The 25191-nt window shown below is 38.4% G+C and overlaps 1 protein-coding gene across 3 annotated transcripts in view; it reads left to right on the top strand.

The window, feature by feature from the left end:
• Positions 1–698: 698 nt before the first annotated feature.
• The window catches only part of iqsec1b (IQ motif and Sec7 domain ArfGEF 1b), a 148944-nt gene continuing 124451 nt past the window's right edge, over positions 699–25191 (top strand). Inside the window, exon 1 of one of the 3 annotated variants that reach the window (XM_057361605.1) lies at positions 699–1304. In XM_057361605.1, coding sequence (XP_057217588.1) covers positions 1015–1304 — 290 coding nt within the window. In that variant the 5' untranslated portion in view covers positions 699–1014. The remainder of the gene's footprint in view (positions 1305–25191) is intronic. The other 2 variants (XM_057361597.1, XM_057361598.1) reach the window with 2 other exon arrangements.

Raw genomic sequence — 25191 nt, 5'->3', positions numbered from 1 at the left:
CTAGGCAAAGACTCACGTGGACTACATTTATACATAAATAATACAAAGATTTGCTTACTATGCTTCATTGTAGTGAGCTATACAACACAACCATCATGACGATAAATCAAAGAAACCTCTAGTTGAAGATCACCAACAACCATCACTGGACAGCCAAATTCCGTTATTGCCAAAGAAAACCACCAGAGGTCGCGCAATTGCTCTGAAAATTAGAGCGGTTTGCTACATGAATTAATGTCATCAATTATATTTTATCCTATATGAAATAGGATAGTAAAACAGAGTTAGTAATAACCCCAGTCCTTGGATTTATGGTACAATTGAATTAAAAGTTGATCAAACTGATTTACAAGACGCTGAAAACGTTGAACTACAAATTGCTGTTACAAACGTAACAGAAGCCAAATTTTACCAGCAAAAATGACATTCACAAGATGAAGAATTAAGCATTTATAATGATGTGGAATTGGCCAGAGCACCAGCAGAACGTATTCAATATGATTTAACAGCATACATGCGAGTATGCCCAAATGAGACAACGGATACAAATGGGGGCGTGGCTTAATAAAGTACCTGTTGTATGGACAGAGATAAGGCACTTGGGGTTGGTGTTGACCACCACTGTAGTGAAAAAAAACGATTCTGGAATATTCTTCACAGTTTAAATGAGAACTTGCATTCGTTTATTATAGGTTTACGCCACAATAATTGTGTATTTTAAATGTGAAGTACTTCACCGTTATAAACATGCACGATTTATCAGCGCATGATACGATGCAAGCGCTTGCCTTCACAGTCCTCCCACTGAAGGGTTAAATGGATTTAGCATCCAAGGAGCGGTTTACGGCGGGTTAGTTATTGTGGCGCAGCGCAGACCCTCCAGACGGCGCGCTGCAGCGGACGAGCGCTCGAGCGCAACTTCAGTACTCCGCGCTGAACGCCGTCATCAGTACCAGCGAACGTAAACAATGGCGGAGCGGCTGTGAACCCAGCTCGGCGGATCCAGTTTGCCCCATGGATGGGCATTTCGCGTACATCGACATGGAAAACCCGACCGAAAATCCCAGCAAGGCGGCGGAGTACCTGAAAGAGCTGAATAAAATCATCGAGACCCAGCAAGAGTTGTTGGAGAAACAGAAGGTTCGGATCGAGGAGCTGCAACAGCAAGTGTCTGATCTGTGTCAGGAGAACGCGTGCTTGAAGGATCAACACCAGAGGCACCTGGCCACCTGCAGACTTGTACAACAACAGGGCAACAGTCACTCCACGCTGGGTGCCATAAAGGAGAATGTGATCCAAGAAAAGTAAGTTCCTCCGAGCTGTCACCGCTTGTTTCGTGTCTGATTCGAATTGTTTGCAAATGAAAGTTTGAATAGGCACGTGAGTTGTATATGGGGCTCTTTAAATGGCTAGTCATGACCAGAAGTGTTTATTTGTAACTAACTATAATGAACAGACTGGTTTGGTGGGACGGCTTTGGGGGTGCGCGAGCTCACCATGTGAGTAAATACCAGCGCTCAAATGCCACCGTTATTCATAACCGGGAGCGTTATGTACCTAAAAGCCATGCCTACATTAAAGTGAATACATTACGTGATGTTTACTGAGCTCAGCTTCAATTACAGTAAGAAGTAACACCGAATGTTACTGTATTATTCAAAATTCTTGGGAGGTGCCTGTGCATCCATAGTTTTCAGCTGTAGGCTTCTTCGAAAGCACATTGGCAGCTCAATGGGTATTAAAACACAATCCGTGCTTGTCGATTTGTGGCAGATCTAAAAGAGTTCAAGCCTAAAACATTCCGAAATCATGCTGTTTTTCTCATTCATGATCCGAATAGTGCATCTTTGAGTTGGCATTTCTGCGTTTTAAGCAGCCTATCGATTCTCATGACAGTCTCCATCAAAGCACCCATCTCGTACAGCAGCATCTCTTTTATATATATATATTTGAAGGCTAGGTTTAATGAATTGATAAATGCCAAAGGACGTTTTGCTCGCGTTTTCATCGATTTCAGTCGTTGTGCAAACGTAAGACAAGTGTGTTGACTAAATTGTAAACATATGAGCACGTTACATCACATGATCTTGACAGATCCAAAGGGGTTTGTTTTGAATATGACCTTTATAATAGGATCACATCTCAATCGTCCTTCGGGGTGAACTGCGAGGTTTGAATTCTTGAAGTCATTCCCATAGGGCGTCAATCATTGATTTGTATGTCATCGTAAGTGTGTCTTTATAGGCGCTTCACCTTTCTTAGGAATAGTCAGTCTGTCAATACAGGACAGAATCTGACAGCGCTTTTTTCACATCCCCCTTGTAAAGTCGTGTGACGCAATTGAAAAGTCACACGCGGTGACGTCACATCGATGGCTAGTAGAATCTTCGTTATAAGAATTCAAGTCTGCTTTTATGTTATTTGTAAACGTGCATGACGATGCTCAATCACACATTGATTTAATGCTAGTAACTTGCTTTAGTGTTTATGGTGGTTTACAGTTTCAGTATAGTGCATAGGCTTTCAAAGTGTATTTGTTGCAACTTGCAAGACTGATACTGTTGTTTGTCTGAAGTGTTTATTGAAATCTGGATGAGTCAGCAGCGTTACCTCCAAACAATTTTTTAGCCAGCGTTAGATCTGGATTTTAGGACATTATCCCCCACATAAGGACTGGCTGATCAGATGTCTCTCAGAATCAGGGCTGTTGTCGGGGTGGGTGTTGACCCACTAAGGTCCTGTGTCATACATCATTTGGCCTGAATCCTGTCAATTTTATGACCTGGCTTGTTTCCTCTTTAAGCTTGACTTCCCTATGCCTGCTTGTATGTCGGTAAAATGCTCACACCTGTTTTTTGGGCGTCTATCGAAATATGATTTGCAATTTAAAGACTGTAATTGGACTCTTTGTATTGTTGAAGTTGTGTCTGTGATATTCTTAGCAATAGACTGAGTCTCAATTGCATGCATCATTTTGATGTTGTGTGCTGTTTTCTTTTTTTACTCTTCTTTGGTGTTTAACGTGGATCTTAAAGGGACAGTTCACCCAAAAATAAATATTCTGTCTTCATTTACTCACCCTTGGGTTGTTCCAAATCTGTATAATTTCTTTGATCTGATGAACACAGAGAAAGATATTTGGAGCTAGTAACCAAACAGTTATTGGCCACTACTGACTACCATAAGATTACAATGGTAGTCAAAAGTGTCCCAGAACTGTTTGCTTTCCTAAATTCTTCAAAATATCTTATTTTGTGTTAAACGGAACAAAGAAATTTACAAAGCAATTTTTCCTACTATGGTAGTTAATGGCGGCTTCTATGGTAGTCAATGGGGTATATGCCTACGGGTCAATGACGTACATCTGCTAAAATCTCAGCCAGGCTGTTACAACCGGTGCCATAGGGAACAATGGCGTTTCGCTTCAGGATGCAAATAGGATTACGATCAACAACGTTAGTCTAATTATTCAAACACTTAGCCATACGTCGACAACCAGAAAGGAGAAGCACTCTAGGTTATCCGTTTCAAGGTACATGAACAAATATGAAAAAAGCAAAGTGAACTTTTGCATTTACTAGAGGCATGATCACAGAGGCACTTAACAATGCTCACCTATAGTGCTGTCGGTTCGCTGAAATTTGAACGTTTTCTTACTAAACACATTGTTATCACTTGGTGAAAAATCCCCTTAGTGCTATGAGAGCAGAAGTGACCTAGCTGGTCACTACCCCATTGGTTACAAGCATTTTTTCAAATATCTTTCTCTGTGTTCATCATAACAAAGACATTTATACAGATTTATACAACTTAAGGGTGAGTAAATGAAGACTGAATTTTCTTTTTTGGGTGAACTGTTCCTTTAAATCCTTGTAATTTAAAGTACTCTCTGTTGCAGCTTTTTACAGCTGCAAAATAGCTGGAGTATCAAAACTTGAGACAAAACCTGGGTTTTCAAATGTAGTTCTCTGATATACAGCTAAGCTAATTGAGATTTGTGCATAGCTTTGTGGCAAAATCTATTTAAAAAAAATATAAAAAATGCATACATACAGTACACTCTTCAGACATCAGTAAAATAATCAATAATACATTGTTCTTGCAGCAGATACTGCCTTATGGTTTTGGTAGTAAAGCACTTATGCTTTTCTTGACACAAAGGATAGTTTTTTTTTATTCTGTCGGCCGACGTGTTTAAAGCATACATACTTAAGTCTGTAGTGATCTGAAGGACGACTTGAATGTTGGTGAAATCAAAGCTCAACGCAGTATGTGTTTAGCATGGCTGGGGTTCTTCACACCAGTCAGTAGATTCGACTAGAAAAGGGTCAAGTCATAGCAGGACCTTTTTAATCTTGTAGCTCTCTGCTGACATTCTGTTCTCTAGCTTTTCCATATTTTTCCTTGTTACTGGGTGCAAGTGCACCATTCGGAGATTTTCAAATGTTTTAGATCAAGCAACAGATAGTCTTTGATTTGAGCACAAATTTTACAAAATAGTACAATTTACAATTCAATTTATTTTGAATAGAGTGTGGTAGTGCAGGCTACAGTATAAACCCTCAATGAATTGTGTGTTGAATTCAGAGAGGGTCTGTATTTGGTATGCATTTGTTTCTGTATAGTGCTGTGTGTAGTTAAAGCCTTTTTTGTTCTGTGGCCAACTGCTGGCCTTCGTATCATGCAGCAATTTGCCACGTCAGCTGCTGGCTTTTTGCTGACCGCAGTAAGCTGGAAATCGAAGCCTGGGCTGAACTGGTCAGTAAAGGTCTTGGTGATCTTTGTATACAAACAAGGAATTATCGCATTTCTAAAGTATTGGGTTATTCAATAAATATTTGTGTATTCACAGGGTTATCTAAAAGTCAAGGGTGACTCAATAAGTAGCATTCAGACTTTTCATTGTGGTGTGAATATTCCGTCTGTTTGGACGAGGTTGTTATGTACAGTACTTGAGCATGTTTCCATTGTTTCCTCAACTAAGTCTTAAATTTTGTTTATGGTCCCATTTGTGATAGTAAAAAAGAAAATTATACCAGTTTCTCGGCCAATTTCTTCGTGCCGTGCTTTCCTAAAGGGAAATGTCACACTGTTGCCAAGTTTATAACAGGAGACGCAGCTCGAGGGAACTACAAAGAATCTCATACCGTTCACTATGCAGTATACCAACATCTCTAACTCAAAATCAATGGCTGGCAGACGTATAATACACCTTTGCCAGAGGTGGTGCATGTCCTTGGCTGAAAAATGCTCTTCCTCCCCGTCCCGATGCCAGAAGTTTAGTTATTGTAGTCTGCAGAAGCCGTGAAAAAGTAGGATTTCACAGGTCACCTATATGTGTTTTCAAGACTTTCAAAGAAACTACAGTAATTCTAATAATCCTGTAGAAACCGCAACGCTCTGCCATTGTGTCCGTGAGAGGCGTAGCAATCAGTTGCGTGCGCGTGTTCAGGTTCATCACCTGCAGCTTATATGGCTGCAAATGGCACATGGCCGTTTCCAGCTTGATGGATAATTAAGTGTATGAATGGGATTGCAGTGTAGCCCAGGGCGGAAGCGGAACATGTGCTGACTCTGATGTGGATTTTTTTTGTCCGTGAGGGAGTGACATCCATCTCGGATACTGAGGAACAGACTATGATGAAACCCTTGGGTGGCCATGTAACGCTGGCATTTGAACACTAAGATGAAAGAAGTAAACAAACATGCCACTGTAATATTGAAGGCCCATGTACGACTGGTAAAATTGCTCCCTTGAAAACACTGTGATGGTTTTAATATGAATTTGTAGCGAGGAAGGCGGGACGAGAGCCGTGGGGCAGGAAGGCAGGGCCGGTGGCGTGAGTGATAATGAGTATCAGCTGTACGCGCACCGGTCCCGCATGCCTCACGGAGGAGATCGGGAGCATAAGAGGACGAGCGACAGGACTGCCGACGAGAGAGGACCGGGCCCGCACATTGGTTAAGTTTTGTTTATGTTCGTGTTGCCGGCAGTCGTCCGTGAGGGGCTGTCGGCTTGTTACTTTTGTATTTTTGTGTATTTATATTTGATTAAAAATGTTTTAAATATTCGCCGGTTCCCGCCTCCTTCCTTCCGTTTTATTGAACCTTGCTACAGAATTATATTAGGATTGCAAAGCTGTGCGACCACAGGTAGTTGAACCACAGGTAGACTTAATTGAGAATTTTATTTGGTTGCATTTGTTAGATTGTGAACCGACTGTTTTCAATAATAGGCCCCGGTAGACACATTACTGGGTAACCTGTGATAACTTTTATTAATTGAGACTTACATATGGTATTTCAAGAAAAGGATGTATCAGGAAAAACATGCAAAATACACTTTAATGAAAAACTGCAATAAAAGCAAGCATCGGTCCCCCATAAACGTGACTTAATAGCTGCTGATCTCTGGATATTTGAAGAATATTGTTTTTGTGCTACAATTGCTTATTCCGTCGATTTGTTACATGCAACGCAGTGGCATGGGATATTGTTTACTGGTGCAAAACGAGTTGCAAATTATAACTCTTGTCATAAGATCTACGCTGCCTGAGCTTAACGTTCCAATATTTCGTCCCAGAATTAAAAACCCTTGGAGGTTTGGAAAAGCGAGGAACTGAAAAGTGTGCTGCAGATGGCATACGTTATCGAGATGACAGCGCTTCGACTTAGAATGGTTTTTAATTCACAGTAGGGGAGTGTCTCTTGGTTTGTTGGGCGTTGGGAAGCCTTTTTACATGTCTGCGTGTGTGCTGTACAATATGCAGAAGAATTCTTGTACTTATGAATTCCGTAAACAATTGTACATTTCTTTTTTGTCTTAATTGGGCTCCTGATTTGTATATTCAATTTACTTCTGCTGCTTAATGCAGATTGTATAGAGCTCATAATCGTATTTTGAAAGGCATGCAGTTTTGCCTATATTGTAGTTACAGTATTGTAGTATATTATATTACCTCTATTAAAACTCTGGAAGGCCTCCCAAATTTTCTTCGGTCGAATATTAAAGCAATGAACATGAGTGTTATGGCTGCATGTCAGTGCAGATGTGATTCGAACGTATGCATGATGGTAAGTGCTATGGCACGAATACGTGCTTTTCTGTGTCTTTGGTGTGTTATAAGTTGCCCATGCATGTATTACAAAAATTAAAGTGTCAGAACAAAAGATGCATTCTATCTAAAAGCGAATGCTCACCCAGACCTGCCTGAAACACCTCGTGTAACCACACCCCAACAAATCTGCGTCAGTTTGTGGTATGATTTGACTAAGACCGCCCAAATGTATACGCAAGTAAGATGGGCGTACCTGTCAGCACAATTGCTTTGGAACCTGATGTTCCAAATATGGTAAGAGGCGATAAATTTCAGACACATGCTTGCAGCATTCGACCAATCACTACGCAGTGGTTAACAGGCCAATTATTGCACACCTCGTTTTTCAGAGCGATGAGCTTTATTAAAAATCTGCACGTTTCAGAGAGGCGGGGCAAAAAGGAGATACAAACATGCACGGTATGTGGAAATACAGCGTTTTTGAACCTTAAATCGTGTATACACATTGCATTACGTCTAAAAAAAACGATAATATTCGTTTTAGCCCTGTCATATGACCCCTTTAATTAGCCAAAAACCTGAAAATACTTCTAGCTGTTTTCATACGCCACATGAATGAGAAGTGTTGTGCTCCACTTTTGGAACGCCTCTCGTCCAATCAGAATCGAGCACCAGAACTGACTGTTGTATAATTTTGTTTAATGACCACTAACTTATTACTACTTGACTGTAATTGACTGTTGTTCCAGGCACTATCTGTTCTAGCTTTATGCCTCCCTTATCACACTGTGTTCTCCTTTGTCTCTCATAATAAAATAATTTAATGTCCATTTATTAAGAGTTTGGCAAGTTGTCAAGTCATTATCGGGGTAATGCACAGTCAGCCCATCATTATTGCAAAAAAGCCCTTTGCTTCCCAGTGCCAGGGTTTATATAATATTTTGCTATGATGTCTGGCTAATTGTTCATTTTCCCTTTAATGTAAACCAATGGGTTGACTTTACGTAAAAAATGTATTGGCCTTTGTTATAGTTTCTTTTCCTTGCTTTGCTGAAGGCACCAAGAATAGAAAACAGTCATCTAAAATGTATTCCGTGTGAATTCCGTATAGCTCATTACTAACTCACTATCTCAGTTTAAACATGTTTTTAAAGAAACGAGATGATAGTTTTAGGTTAAGAGAATGGTTTGTGTGATGACCGCTGCTTTACATCTGTAAAAGGATGAACGGAATCCTCAAGGGATACCAGCTGGTTAAATGGAAATCATCTATCATACAGCCAATGGAACACTCAGCTCTGCATCTCTTTATGATGTTAGAGATATAGGGATCGGAGACTGGCACTATACAGTGTACTACTTATACAGTACAATGACACATCAGTAGTATATTTAATTGTTTCTTTTTTTACAGTAAGAAATGTTGTCTGCTGTATTTGAAAATGTATTTACCTAAGCATGAAGGGGAACTGTGTTAGAATTGTGAACATTTAAAGGGATAGTTCACCCAAAAATAAAAACTCTTTCTGACTTTCTGTCTTGGGCGGAACACAAAAGAAGCTTTTGTGAAATACCTCTGTGGTTTCGAGTCCATACAATAGAAGTAAATAGGGGGCACTGTTGTATGGTTACCAACATTCTTCAAAATATATTTTGTGTTCTGCAGAAGAAACAAAGTTTTGGAAGGACTTGAGTGAGTAAATTATTAAATAATTTTCATTTTTGAGTGAGCTTTCATTTACATTTATGAATTTGTTGGAAATTCATGACTTTAGGGTTGCTAGCGCTGCGCTCAATTAGCAACATAAACAATACTCAAAGCACAATTGTATTGAATTGTGCCTTAACTGAGATTTGTTGTAATTAGTCGTTTGTTTCTAACATCCATCGTTGTTTCTCATGCACGACCATTTGATTTGTGCCCTTGATCAGCAGGAACCTTGAAAGTGCACATTCTCACAATTGACAGTCATACATTCTCTGCCAACTGTCAATGCAGCGTCCCTTACAACACTGTCCCTTACAACTCTAATTGACGATTGATTCTGCCGTTGATAAGCAGGGCCTCTGAGCTATTAGTCACTGAGGGCCTACAGCATGAGCCGGACCTGACAAAAATAAGCTTATATTGGATTCTGTCTGAGGGGAGTCCACTGTGAAAACATGGTTCCTTACATGACACTGTGATTGATGGTGATTCTGGTTTAGGAACATGGTCTTGTTGAGACCGACTACACCGACGAAGGAAAGGGAGTTAAATGATAGTCTCTAAATCATTGGATGATCTGGGAATGGAAGGCAATAGCTCACATTTCATTTGTGCCAAGAGAAAGATACAGATATTTCACAATTTAATAATTGATTAGCAATTTGTGAAAATTAAATCCAGTCAGTGAGAATTTGCAGTCATTCGGTTTTATGGCCAGGTTTAAAGCTCCATACCCAATCAAACCAAGGGCGAACATTATTGTGGGTAATAAACACTGTTTGTCCAAAATGTTGTGACAGAAATTGTCCATCCACTTGTCTTGGTTTAGTTGCGGATCAATAGGTTTTTTGCCTATTGATCCGTCTCATTGCATTGAGTCTCATTGCATTGGCTTCAGGTTTGTTGTATCATATGTGGATATGCCCAGATCGGCCAATAATCAGTACCGGTCGATAAAAGCAATTTTTCACACTATCGACTATCGTTTTTGATTTTTACTTTATTTTTTCTTCTCACCGACATTTGAATTTAACAATAGAATAAAACCTCACAAAATAAAACAACTAGCTAGGTTTGCTGATTACCTCAAAAATCAATAGATATCAATCTATAATATCAGTTTCAAAATGCCAGCGGATGTTACAAAATTCCGGTTTGGTCTGGAAATATTTTAAACTATAATTATAATTAGAAAAAAATTCACCTCCAGCACAACGTAGCTTGAAACTTAACTTTTTTCCTATATGTCAACAGTACAGCTTTTTCTGAAAATAGAGGATTACAATTCACGTACAATTGGTATTTTTCAGTTTAAATAACTTTGTTTACTAATAAATACTATATCAACAATTATTAGGTTTGTTTCATCTCTATTAGGGTGGCCCAGCACCACTCAAATTTTTTTTAAAGTGTGCGTGACAACCCTGGCCTAGTTAAATTCTAAACTGTATATTTCATGTTTGGCAATAAGTTACGTTCTGTCACAACATGCTGTAGAGTTGTGCGCCAAAGTCGTTGCCAGGTTTTCGTACAGAGCGTAATCATAAGGGAGGTCCAACATTAGTGAGAATCCATTTTCACCAAAGGCTCAAATGCTAGCTGGCTTTAAATAGATATTGAATATTTGCCCATCAGGCATTTTTATGTTTACGCCTCAAGTTAGAGTTGATCGGCAATCCATTATTACGATTATGAGTCCTCTTTGCCAATACGGTTGTTACCTGCAGTGTACAAACCCTTATCGCTGTATAGCACACGCCAGAAGCAGATAACGACTGGAGCCTCATATTGGTTCAAGCTCATATTTTAATCGGATGTTGAAAAAGCTCAGGTTTTTGACCTCATCTAATTTTCAAATGAATGTTTGCATTTCCTTTTTTTGTTTTACTTAAGGATCAGTTTAGTCTCTTGCCAAATGTTTTAACCTACATTTTTGTACTGTATGAACCATATGAATTATGTTGCTTTAAGCAGAAAAGATACAGTGCAGGAAAAAGTGGAGCAAAAATCGCATGGTTCCTTCAGCTCCAACACATCGTCTGGACTGTGACAAGCATATGGGCAGGGCCCATTTCTAAGTGATAGTTCACCGAAAAATAAACATTCTGTCATTTATTCACCTTCATGTCATTAAAACCTGTATATGACCTTTTCTTCTGTGAAACACAAAAGAAGATATTTTGAGAAATATCCATATAATAGTCCATAGAAATGTTTTATGTCCATATAATGGAAGTCAATGTGGGCAAATATTGTTTGGTTACAAACATTCTTTAAAATCTCTTCTTTTGTGTTTTACAGAAGAAAGAAAGTCATACACCTTTGGAATGACATGAGGGTGAATAAAAGGGAATAAAATGGGTGAACTATCCCTTTAAAATGTTCTGGTGTCATGAGGCATAAGCTCCATTACTACATAAATACTAAGAGTTTTCCTCCTCATTCAGGAGCGCAATATATTTTTCTCCTCCGTGCAATGTCTCAAGTGAGCGTCTATCAGTAAATTCCTCGCGGAGGCAACATTGGCTCAGGAACGCTGGTGTTTTGAAGCGATTACCGCTCGCTGCAACTTTTGACTTAAATGACTGTTCATCTTGGCAACACTCTTGTGATTTAGTCAGGCACTAGTACAAAGTGAACGCCGCATGAAAGATGAATATTAGCAGGAACGTATCGAAAAGACACGGAACCGATTCTATGTGCTTCTAGGGTATTGCGTGAAGCATTAATTCCCCAGCTGAGGTTGAAAATGTACTGTCATCTAACACTTAGCTGTATAAATACAGTCTAGTCGAGCCTCGCTTCAACTGGAGTCACTTTGTGATGGTGCGCCACAGAGATAGCCGACAGCCTTCTGCTTTTAATAGCCTGTCCCTTGGGGGTTCTAGGGTTTGTTGAAACACCCGCTGTGTTGGAAATGGACTGTCTTCGTCTAGCTCATGAATGATCTGTCTCACCCTTGTTCGCGGGGTTTGTGAAGCAAGCGATCCATCATGTATGATGGGGAAGACATTTAGTAAATACCAAAAAAAGAAGTATGGAGAGACAAGATCTATTTATACTTCATCTCAGGAGACAGATTATTCATCAACAGCCTGTCTGATGTCCGCTTGTTATTCTTTTATGTACCTTTTTTGTGTCTGTCTATTTATCATTTATCCGTCTGTCTGTACTTTCATGTCTGTCCAACTATCTGCCCCATCCATCCATCCATCCTTGCATCCATTTAATGCGCCTGTCTGTCTATCTATCTGTCCGTCTGTGTGTCTGTCTATCTATCTATCTATCTACCTATCTGTTTAACTATCCGTGTATCTTTCTTTCTGTCAATCTATCTGTCTATCCGTTTATCAACTTATCTGTCTATCCACTTATCTATCTATCCATTTATCTGTCTATCAATCCAGCTATCTAATCATCTATCCATCTAGCCATCTGTCTGACTGTCTGTCTATCCATTTATCAACTTGTCTGTCTGTCTGTCTATCCATCCTCTCATCCATCCATTTATTTATCTATCCGTTTATCCGTTTCAACTCAACTCAAATTTATTTATATAGAGCTTTTTACCATTTTAATTGTTACAAAGCAGCTGTACATGAAACAATGACTATAAGCAAAACATTACATTTATAAAAGGAAAGTAAGAAGAACAAAGTGAATAAATGCACTCTCATTTCACATACCACGCAAAAAATAAAGAAATATGGCAAACATACACTAATCAGTATTCTAACTAGTATCATTATTGCATTTTAACTAGGGCTGTCAAACGATTAATCGCGATTAATCGCATCCAGAATAAAAGTTTGTGTGTACTTAATATGTGTCCGTGTATTGTGCATATTAATTTTGTATTTATAAATACAAAAACATACACATAAATGTATATATATATTTAAGACAATTTTGAGATGTATTATTTATATTTACCAATAACTGAAATTACATATAAACGTTTATTAATTTTTATATTTTATATTTTTCTTAAATATATGCATGTATGTGTATGCGTGTATAAACACAACGTTAATATGCACAGTACACAGACATATATTATGTAAACACAAACTTTATTCTGGATGCGATTAATCGCGATTAATCGCATCCAGAATAAAAGTTTGTGTGTACTTAATATGTGTCCGTGTATTGTGCATATTAATTTTGTATTTATAAATACAAAAACATACACATAAATGTATATATATATTTAAGACAATTTTGAGATGTATTATTTATATTTACCAATAACTGAAATTACATATAAACGTTTATTAATTTTTATATTTTATATTTTTCTTAAATATATGCATGTATGTGTATGCGTGTATAAACACAACGTTAATATGCACAGTACACAGACATATATTATGTAAACACAAACTTTTATTCTGGATGCGATTAATCGCGATTAATCGTTTGACAGCCCTAATTTTAACATTAACACAATACAAACTTTCGGTTAGTTTTAGTGTCAGTTGAATTGAAGGAAACCATGAAGTATGCTTTCGCAGAGAGTAATTTGATTCATTCACCACCCAGGCTTTGAGTGCACTGTAGTCTTCTTCAGTGTAGAGATTGGTCAAAGTGCTTTGGTCCGCTCTCACATTCTTTGATAAATGGTTACTTGCTTTAACCGAGTAAAGTAGCAGGCCAAACTCCCACAGCACTAAGTTTTCAATGACAGTTTGATTTGAGAGCAGCATCTGTCCGCCCGGTGAGCGGCGCGTCAAAATCTGCCGGAACACCGGCCACGGTGCGCTCCTAATCTCTGCATTCAATTTGACCCCATTACTCCTTGAAGTGGCTGACAGGGGAGGGCAGGGTGCGTGAGAGGAGAGATTTAATCCAGCGCTGGGGAACGTTCTCTAAATCATGGCCTGAGGGAGGGTAGATTAGTGGCCCGATGCGCAGCATGCTCTTGCTCTCTCTCAGGTGAATGGCTGTGTCGTGTTGGCAGTCTCCATCCTTCTAGTTCTCGCTCCCTAATGCTCCCTAATTTCTCTGAAGCAATAAGTCATGAAGGCCAAGCATGATTACTGTGATTTTTTTACTGTGTGCCTACCTTTTAAACGCAATGTGAACTGTCATTTACAACCTGTTTTATTAGTGCAGTGCAGTGTGGTCTGTATCTGAGTAGAAAAGGAACGGGGGGAAAATGTAGGGCGGGATTTGTTTTGAACCTTTGGGAATTCATCGAGTTGCAGTTGGAGATGTGTTTTTAATTATTCCCTCAACATGGTACCATGGTACAGTGATGGTATCAGATACCATAGATCTGAATGATAATATTTATATACCATATTTGCATTCTCCTCCGAGGTTAAATGCATAAAAAATATTCCATATATTTTTTGCCTCGTTGATGTTTTAATTTGTATGCAGTAGAACAAATGCGGCCCCTGTGGGCCTCGGCTCGGGGTAGGTGGGGATGAATCTGTCTTGAAGAGGGTGCGGTGGATGATGAAGATTTGCTTGGCTCTGTTCACCCTTAGGGCAGTGCTTTACAGCAACCCCAAAAGCTCTCTTGTAGATTTCGGAGTGTCCTGGCTTGCTATGGTTCACTGAACCTGCTGGTGTTGGCTGGTGCATTCTGTGTACTGTCTTGATTCATGTTCAACGTTGTCCATCTGAAGTCGAGCCTATTTGAAGCATTACAGGCTGCTCAGATCGGAATGTTGAACCGCGGTGATTGGGACACTTTTGTTCATTGCGCTTCTCAAGCGTACGTCTGCATGTGGTCAAGACACAATATAGTAGCTGTATCTAAATTGTTTCCCATAGTGGTAAAGTTTTTTTCTCATTCATACTTTATATAAACCACAACCAGCATCCTCTGACTCATCCCCAGCCACCTATAAATCAATTCTGTGTTATTACAGTAGTGGTAGGAGAGACGGATTCTGAATTTATGAAGCATTTGTGACCCCAGCCGGAATTGAGAAGGCCTTATGACTTGTTTATGTTCTCTGTGGATATTTGCTCATATGTATTGTTGTGTTCGTTCTTGCCTCTGGTTCATCAAAAGTCAGTCTTATCAACTGATATATTATGTGGCCATCAGCAGTTTATTCTGAGAGGGTGTCTGGTTATTGATTGATATTTTTAATTTATGACCGTGGTCTGTAAAACCGTGGTCAGATGGAACAATAAAGTACTGTGCATACTGAAAGGTATGTTAACTTAAGGATGTGTTGTCACTAAGAATGTTAGCATATTAGCATTGCAAATTAGTTTCTTTTCCAAATAATTCAAATACTAAAAGGAATCAAATAAAATATTTCCATCTGAAAAAAATCACACTTCACCCTTAGGGATTCTGTATAAAATGTGTCTATACTCTTTGAGCTGTAAATCATCAATGGCACTTTTTCCAAGCGGATAATTTCTAACTGTTTTGAAGTTGAACATGTAATTGAAAGATAAAATGTGCACATTATTTTTTTATAAATCTATAAATGTCTCATTCAGCTTGTGGACTATGCATTGCATTTATTTGTTTTTTGGTTCTTTCATTTCAATGTGTGGGCATTGGTTGCTTTTCTCTTACTGTATACAGGCGTTATCCCCCATAAATCCGTATCTTGCATTCATACACTTATAATGCATGTTGCCAATAATGCTGGTAATAGAGCTTAAAACTTATTTATTTCAGAATCTACGGAATATTGTTGTTATAAGTTTGTGTAGTATCAGAATTAGAGCTCTGAATTAATTTAGGATTTCTCCCAATTGCTTCCAGTGTTGAAATGTTGGCAAAATGTTTTGATTAGAAGTCTTTGCCAATGGTGTAAACAATAGCTATGTTTAGATCCATATTTGATCCACTTCATGATAAAAATTTCTCCCCTAAAACGGCACCAGCTATAACGTCGACTTACTACGCAAGCGTCTGCTGCATGCTCCGTTTTTATTCAAAATCCAAAGGGATCTGCAGCTGGTTCTTTTCTGAGCATTTTCTTTTGCGGTTGAAAGTGTGGGAATTTGCCACCATCCAGCATGAGAGGCAAACAGAGCAATTTGGCATTAATGTTAAAGGCAGCGCTTGGCTCATTCAGCCACTGTCAAAGCAGCGCTGGCTGCGACTTCGCCCCTCACGTCGGCTCACTTTTCAGCCAGTTCCCAATTAACGTCGCCAATACACGGAACGTCACAGCACAAGCCTTCGTCTGTAATGGGTTTCCTTTATTTTGTTCTTATTGCGTCTCTAATGAAAGTGGGAACCACACTGGTAATGTGTTCCTGTTATATTTGCATTTAATAACGATTGCCTGAGGTTTAGCAGATACTAAAGTCCTGCTTTCAGAGCCACGGGGTTTCAAAACCCAGTAGTTTCATTGTTGATTTATGAGTTCTGCATTTGGCTCAGGCACTTCCGTTAAAGTCAAGTTCCTAACTTGAAAATTCACAATAACCTCCTACGTCACTAATCCGGGCTTTATCCGCAGACTCCCACAGCAGCGATGAGTAATCTTCACTGTGCGAGTCTGTTTACATAATGTTCAATATACGTTTAAGCCTTAAAGAGCAGCTTTAGCACTTACTACAGGCGTGCACGTGGGAGATCCGGTGGCTTTACCAACATGATGTTGTTTTCTTTTAACATTGTTAAAAAATTTCATTTTAGTAAAGTTTTTGTGGCATGTGCAATGCATTTTTATATACAGTACTGGGACATAGTTACTATATGTTTTCGGGGGTTGGCAGTAACAGGGTTGATGGTTTTATAGTTGGCAGTAACAGGCTTGATCGTTTTACAGTTTAACCACTTAATAGTCACTTTTTTTTCTATTTCTGTTTATTGAAATAAAAATAAACAAAAAATATTAGCCTAAATATTATTCATTTTAACTCAAGTAAATTAGAAATGTTGCCTCAGCAATTAACTGAAGTTTACGTTGAGCCACAAAAAAAATTATAAAAAAACTACACTAAAACTGAAATAAAAACAACATGAAAATAAACAACTAAATAATTAAATGACAAAAATATGTTAAAAAACTACAATAAAACTGAAAACAGAATTATAATAACTCTGTAGGTATTTGTCCGGTCAGTTTTGTGTTTTGACGTTTTATCCTTAATTGACGTCACCCGGCTGTAGCTGAACATATAACCTTATGTCATTTCAACCACCTGTAGGGCATTGGAGAGCAAGAGCAGAGCTGCAGGTGAGAAGTGCTGTTAGCCAAAAAGTCAAAGGTCATGTAGATGAAGAGAAGCTCTCCAGGGGAATTTTAATAGGCTGTAACATGAAATCATCTCACCCCTTGGCACCACCATCAGGCGATTAAGCATTACTGCTCTTATTCAACCCGAGCTTTCCAATAATTAGACGGAGATTAATGAGGATAATTTGGATTTATGTAACAGGTTAAGTAGACATTCTGTACAACAGAGAGTTGAATAGACTGGCAGGGCTGGTGGCACTGTTAGAGATACATGTCATGTATTGGGGAGATGCACTTGTGAGAATGTTGTCTTAAATCTATTTGACACGATAATAAATCAAGGCTGTGTCATATTCTGACTCCCTGTTGGCCAGCTGGATTGAGCCAATCAGGAGACAGGTAGATATTTTTCCAACGTTTTCTGTAACAGGGTTTGAAAGCTGTGATTTTGGCTCTTCACACAGACAGTGATCACAGGTTGTAAAACAGCCCCAATTATCTGAATCAGTTTAAGAGCCAACTCAATGGCCGGAGGTTTTTTGCCATTATTTTCCTCATAGTAAATGTCCTAGACTCTTGTAAGCTGTTGACTGTAAATATGTTACTGTAAAGTAGGCGTTCATAATCGTTTGAATAACTTGTGGACATCAAAAATGTGTGCAGTGTAAAAATCAAGTCCAGCAGTGTGAAGTGTGTCTGGAAATCGCCACATATCTAACAAAATTAGCTTTGTTTCGTAGGACAACAGGACGTCCGCTCATAGTGTTATGGTTGGGAAGTCCACACATCCTGTTTCGGGAATCATACAAGGCACAACATGTCATGTGTCATGCTGCTTCATTAAGACAGTGATTTCTGGAGTTATTCCATTATTTTGAATTCTGTAGTGGCTTTATTTGCCTATACCGGCTTCCTGAAGAATATTTAGCTTGTAGAAAAGAAAAAGAATGAAAACATCTTAAGCCTTATGGTAATAACTGACATTTCGCTTCATCCCTTTCTCAACATTAAAATGTTAGGTTTGTTTTTGTGAGCGTGCGCGGTGTCCTGCCCGCTTCTGTTTTTTAATCCCGTGTCATCTGTTGATCACGTCAGATGGGCTACTTTTATCAGGCCTGAACTGTAATGAACACTTAAGTCGTATCTGCTTGATTTAGAAACTTGTTTCTGCAGGCGGGTGAATATGTTGTGGATATTGCTGCAGTAGCATCATTGCCGTCATAGTGGTATGACTGATGTTCTGAGGTATTTTGCTTTAATTATTTATTTCGGTATTTACTAGTGTTGGAAAGAGACTCTTCATTAGTGTTTTTGCATCACTTTAGATGGGAAATTGGATGTTGAGAGCATCTCTTGAAAAAGAGCAGCCTCAAGCTTGTAGGTCACCAATTAGCAGACCACAGATCAGATCAGGACCCAGAAAGAGTTTCAATTATTATTAAAGTTATTAAATGTAGATTTTTGTTTCTCCATACTAAATGGTGAAATCTGTAGACTTTTCACACTTTATGAATGCACCTTACTGGTTTATTGGTGCATGTTAGCCCAAGTTTCCGACCAATTATTTTTCCATTTTTTAATTTTTGTTTTTATATTGGATAAAGAAACACTTACAACTCTTAAAAATCAGCTCATTATAAAACCCAGACAATCTGAGTGCACTGTGTGTGTGTACGATTTCATTAAATACGTTGAATAAGCCACCAGAATGGCAGTAAAGATGCCATTGTCATGCAGAGCAAAAAAATGGAGCGATAAGCAAACATGTACAAGTATGCATGATGACTGGGTTTCGATTAAATGGTTTATAACCTTTACCTGAATAAAGATCACAGGCAATTGTGTGACATTAGACAATGATGGGTTATTATAGATACAGTAAATGATGTATGATTGTGCACATAAACACACTCGCTGTCTATAATCTAATCCACAGGCAAAGGACCAGAAAAGCAGTTAGCACGCTGTGAGTGTTTGGCAGTGATTTCGTCTGCTCTCTGTCCAAGCAGGTTGACCAGAAAATAGGGCTGCATGATAACAGAAAAAATGTTAATCACGATTATTTTGCTCAAAAAATTAATCTCGATTAATAATAACGATTATTCTTTTAGTTAAGAACTTTTTTTATTGCATTTTACAGCCATAAAACATTAGGCTATAAACAGAGATGTCAGAACATAATATTGAGGCTTCTAACAGAGATTTTTTAAACTCTGGTAAAAATAAAACTGTTCCTCTTTTTGACTTCAGCCTTTGAAATTCTTGATATTGTACTCTGTGGTGGCTTTTAAGGTGGTTAACGAGGTTTGTTGTGTTACCTTGGGACGTTTTGACGGCACAGGAGCACAGTTTGCACAAGACTCGTACCTGATCAACATCACATTCGTCGAACCCGAAATAGTTCCAAACAGCGGAGTATGACGCCTTTTTGGGAACTAACGAACGTCCTTCTGCACCTTTCTTTTGTTGCGCCGCCATTATGTTCATTCAAGCTGTCTAACGTATCTGTAAATCCCGCGAAGCCAGCTTCTACAAATATGAGAGAGCGCACTCGCAAACTAAACGCTGTCACGTCAGTTGTGACGCAGTCTATCATCCGTTACTCCGCCAATGAGAATAACAAACAGTTTGCTGATTTTAGACTGTTTGATTTGTGCTTGGTCACTTACACATTAATATCGAGACGATTTCAATTAATTAATCATGTGTCCCACTTATCGTTATCACGATCGAAATACGATTAATCGAGCAGCCCTACCAGAAAATGATGTTTATGAAGTTGTGGAATTGACCTTCTCAGTTCATTTTGCAACCAGGTCTAATGTTAATGAATTTGTGTGCTGCTGGGAAGTGTTTCAATATAGTCTGCATAGGCTGTTTAATCTGTTTACCTTTCAGTAAGAGCGACTTCGTAATATGGTTTATTCCTATACAGTTCCTGATGGTATACAGTTCTGCGGTCCCCAATGCAGTTTTCATGAATGGTTAAGTGAAGTGCCTCTCTCTCTCTTTTTCGTGTGGATGTGAGTAAGCAGCCTCCTGCCAGTGATTGATAATGCCCCTCATTATTTGTGCCATTTCATCTTTGACTTCCTGGGGAAACCTCATGCAGAGACAGTCTGTATGCTTGGAGCACCTGCTAATGACTCTGCGAACAGCACACTCTCCACGCACGCCACAATTTCAAAGCAAAGGCAGGAAGTTCAACGCCGGCCGCGCACATTTACCAGCTGGTGCAAACGACTCTTGCTCTGCTCGGTAACATACTGACGTAGTGTAGCAAAAAATGATCAGGCAGTCATTAATGTTAAAGATTGACGCATAACTGAGCTCTGTCAGAAATTAACTTTTTATTAAGGGTCATTATTTTATTTTATTTTTATTTTGTTTACAAAAACACATTTCCCCATGTGTTAAGCTGTTTTGATTACCATGCATAGGATACCACTATTGCTATTTTTGCAACTATTGCTATAAATTGCTATTTTTGCAATGTTTACTATGTATGAGTGGATGTATACCACAATACCGTCACTGTACCTACCGTAATTTCTGCTGTTTTACTTACTATTTTTATAGTACAGTAGACAGGATAGTGTATACAATTAGTATCCTATATACCATTCCAAACACTGCCATCTTTTCTCACCTGCTTCAGGGACAATCTGCCTGTTGGCCTATAGGAAGCAGCACAGGAAGCGAGGTCGAGTCCACAGCATGGCTGTGGGAAGTGTATAAATGACAGGAACAAAGAGAAGCTAGAAGATAAGGTGACAGGAAATGGCAGGATTTAAATGTGAACCCCCCCCCACCTGGCTATTCATTTCTACTTCTTCATTCTGTTTTTTTGTAAAGAGACAGCATTCAGAAAACGTATGAAAGTCTCTCCTAACAAAGGGATTTGACATATGCATTTTATCATATGAAACCGTAGGAGTGCGGATCATGTTTTATCATTTGCAAATATGCTTTCTGCATTTGAATAATAAAATAAAATTGCAACAGCATGAAAGAGCAGAACGTCTGAGCCATGTGTGATTTCTGTTTTGTAGTATTTTTTCATATCTCAATAAATTCACCTCAACTGTTCTGTTTAGCATTATGGTCTTGGGAAACAGACACTGCGGAATATTTGAATGTAGTCTTTGACATTCTTCAGTCATTTTTTTTATCATGGCAGCAGCCGTTTGTAATATTTTATTATTTTGAAATGGTCAGAAATTATTTCATTATTTGGAAATACATTGAAATACACATTTTTAGCTGGGCGGCCAAACGATTAATCACAATTAATCGCATCCAGAATAAAAGTTTGTATTTACATAATATATGTCTGTGTACTGTGCATATTAATTTTGTATTTATAAACACAAAAACACATACATGTGTATATATATATATTTATATATATATATTTGGGAAATATTTAGATGTATTTATTTTTATTTACCAATTGAAATTATATATAAATGTTTATTAATTTTTATATTCTTTATTTTTATTAAATATATGCATGTATGTGCATGTGTTTATAGAAACAAAATGTATATGCACATTACACAGACATATATTATGTAAACAAAAACTTTTATTCAGGATGCGATTAATCTCTATTAGCCCTAATTGTTAGATTTCATCCTACTTGTAAACATGGCTTGGTACACTACAGTGTAAATGAGTAAATTATAAAGTAAATGTAAATTATAACCAGATATACAGTACGTATATCAAATATCATTGAGATATGTATATATACAGTATGTGATGCAGTGCAGTTACAGTAATATGTTCCAGGTTGCCACATCCCCTACAATTCAGCACATCAAACCAGCCTGCATAATCAATAATTGTGGTGTGAATTTGCACAATCCTTTTAGCGAATCTGGTGCTAAAACTGCACGAAAAACCGTCAAGGACGACGCCTGCAAATGAACACGTAAATTCTTCTTAGGGAATTCTCCTCACATTATACATTAGCCAACCTCCTCCCTTTTCTGCATTAAACAAATCCACTTAGCAACACACTTCTCATCTTCATGATGCATTATTCAGGCTCGCTCCGGGCTGTGATATCATTTGGAACACAGCAATATTTCCGCAAAAACAACTGAACCGGTATGTGAAACCAGCACAGCCAGATAGACAAGCCAGAATCATTTTATCAGCTCAGCCATCCATCCTGTCCATCGCTGCTTCAATACAATCCCATCTTTTGATCTCACAGAGGCATTTCCGCAGACGTACCGCTGATCAGCACGTTATGTTTTTGTGCTGTACATTTTTACATCTTACTGGGGTGTGTGTTGAACCTGCTAAGTGACAGTCATTGGGCTGCCAAGTAAATCTCTCTGGTCCTCAAAGAGACTCGGTGGATGCCAGGGGACGCTTTATGAACCAGTAATGAGCGATGTGAAAATGCAGAAGTCCAAAGTCAGCACTGCTCTGGGTCTGATGTGTGCTGGCCTGCTGTAGCAACTCCCTGCCTTTATCAACTTCATACTTTTGAAGTGATCTTATTAGTGGAAACGAAATTAAAATGATATCGTGTCTCACAGGAAAGGGCTCGTTTTTTAAAAGTAATTGTAAAGGTGCAAAAGTTCAATATTTAATTGTTTTTATACTGCTAATTGGACTTTTACATTTATTCATGTAGCTTATGCATTTATCCATAGCGAAAGAGGCAGCATTTAACATTTTGCCTTTTAAGTCAACAATACAAAGCTTTCAATTGGGAATCCTGCTTTTAGTATCGCATAGGTCAAAATGAAATTAATTATTTGCAGGGAGTGATTAATGTAGAATTTACATTTTTTATTATAATGTGTTTCTCTGGAATACTTGATTCTGATTGGTCAATCATGGCATTTGTGCATAGCATCACTGTATATCATTGCATTCATTCTCGCTTGGATATTCAGCATACCAGCACTCCTGCTTTAATGTGTCATTTTACAGTTTGGCTGATTTAAATGCAGCACAGTCCCAGCACTTTTCTTTCATGTGTACAAAGCTGCAGAGAAAACTGTGTGATGAATAATTTCGCTGAGAAACCCTGGCATATCTGTAATAAACAGAACCCCAAAAGGCCCTGGAGCATGACTTCATTCACCTGGGAAAAAGACAGCTGTGCTGCTGTAGTACAAAATCTTATTTCTTGCTGTATTAGTCGGACCTTTTTTGTAAACTTACCGTCTCACTGGAAACGGCCCTAATATTCCTATTGTCATGTTGACGGAGCGATTAGTCCTTCCTGGAAAAGAAGGAAAATGTCTTCTTTTCTAAGATTATTCCTAAGATTCCTTCCTAGACATGATTAAGTTAACGGTTTGTGTTGAAGGTTCCCACGTGTCTGCAGTTTGGCCCGTCGTAATAAAGAATACATAAGAGAGTTATATAATTCAATAATCCGTCAGCGGATTTGTTCATGTATGTATTGCATTACTCGTTTTCCCATTCATCATAATATAATGCAGTAAAACATGATCTTTGGCCTTAGCATGTTTGTGAACCCTGAATCATCAGTCTTAGAAAGTGAAACCTTTTAAAGGAAGTGCTGACTCAGTGGCCGTGACTAAATGCCTTTAAACAGATTACAGTACAGCCAGTAGATGAGAATGAATCGATGTAAGATGCCTGGGTCATGAATGTTACTGGAAATCAGGATATAGAGTGACTTGGTTTGTTGTTTGTCTTTTGTACGTAGTGTGAAATGCACATGCAGCAGATATTGTTTCATTATGGCAGCTTAAAGGTGAAGTGTATAATTTGTATGTTTTTGTACTTTCACTTATCTCAGATTTATATGCAGAGTCAGCTATAAGGAAGCATTGTCCCAGAAAGTGTCAATACTGGGGCTTTCTGGTGCTTTTAGTTAAAAAATATTGGTTGCACCAATGTTCGTCTGATTTGCGTAACCAATAGCTTGAATGAAGTTTGAGTGTTCTTGAAATTTTACTGTATTTTTTATATATTTTATATATACATTTTTATATAATTTATATATACACGGGACTAAGATGTCGTCACGTTTTCACTTCTTTGCCGAAGGAGATAACGTATTCACGAAACAGGCTCTATAGAGCAGCTTGTCCGTTTAGGGCTACTGTAGAAACAACATGGTGAATTCCATGTAAGGGGACCTGCGGTGTATGTAGATAGAAATAGCTCATTCTATGGTAATAAAAACATGACGTTTAAGGTCTTTATACACATTTGACACAGCTTTAAAGCCCCAGTCCCCATTTACCTATGTACACAAGAATGAGAATATACAGTTCAATTCTGTTTTATTTATATAGCGCTTTTCACAATGTTTCATTGTTTCAAAGCAGCTTTACATGAAGAAAGACAAAAACAAACAAAAGTTAGTATTAGTATTAAAATAACAAGGGTCCATTTTTGCTCTTGGTTGTTGACAGAGATTGCCTGAGCTGGGATGATCAGTTAAGTCCACAGGATCTCGCAGGAGGATGGCACATTATTTACCAAAAAATCCTGTGTTACTTAAGAAAAAGAGTCAAAGACTCTATATAATAATATCATTTTTAAGGCCGGGCCCAGTTTATGGGAGTGAATCTAATTAGAGCAGCTCTTCAAATGCCCATTTACATATGACCCAAACTGCTGGCAGTGCTGTACCATGATGGCCCATTTGTAAAATTAATCCGAAGACAAATTCAATAGCCATAGATTATCTGTCAGAAGCTTGTTGTACATCCATCATCAGGTTTCATGAAACTTTATTTCTTTTCCTGCGATCTTGCAGCATGTGTCAACTTGAAGGCCTGTTCCTCATCACTTTGTTATTAAAGGAGCCGAAGCGTGTGCCACATGTGAAGTGGCCAGGCTTGACTGCTCGCATTGCAATGTGTTTCATTAGAACCGAGCTTCACAGCAAATGGATGTACAGTCCAGTGCAGCGATAAATTGTTACCAGTTTCTGTGGTAGGTGAAGAAAAGAAACCCTGATACAGACAAACTCACTCAAACGTGAATAACCAGGTTACGTATCCACCTAGCTAAGTGTCATTTCAACTGGAATTGAACTTGAAGATAAAATAGGTATTTTGGTTCAATCGACTGCGTTTAGCCAAGGCGTTTTGGTACATACCAAAGACAGAAGAATCAATAGAAATCCAATTGGAATTAGATAGAGACTTGGGGCTGTGAATCTCTTATTTGAAACTGCAAAGGCTTACAATTGCTGTCGCTGAGTGAGAGAGAGAGAACTGTGCCGAGTGAGAAACATTTATAT

Source organism: Triplophysa rosa, linkage group LG20 (genome assembly GCF_024868665.1).
Source record: "Triplophysa rosa linkage group LG20, Trosa_1v2, whole genome shotgun sequence".
NCBI classification, from domain to species: domain Eukaryota; kingdom Metazoa; phylum Chordata; class Actinopteri; order Cypriniformes; family Nemacheilidae; genus Triplophysa; species Triplophysa rosa.
Note: the sequence above shows the minus strand (reverse complement) of the source record. Positions and strands in the feature narration are given on the sequence as shown.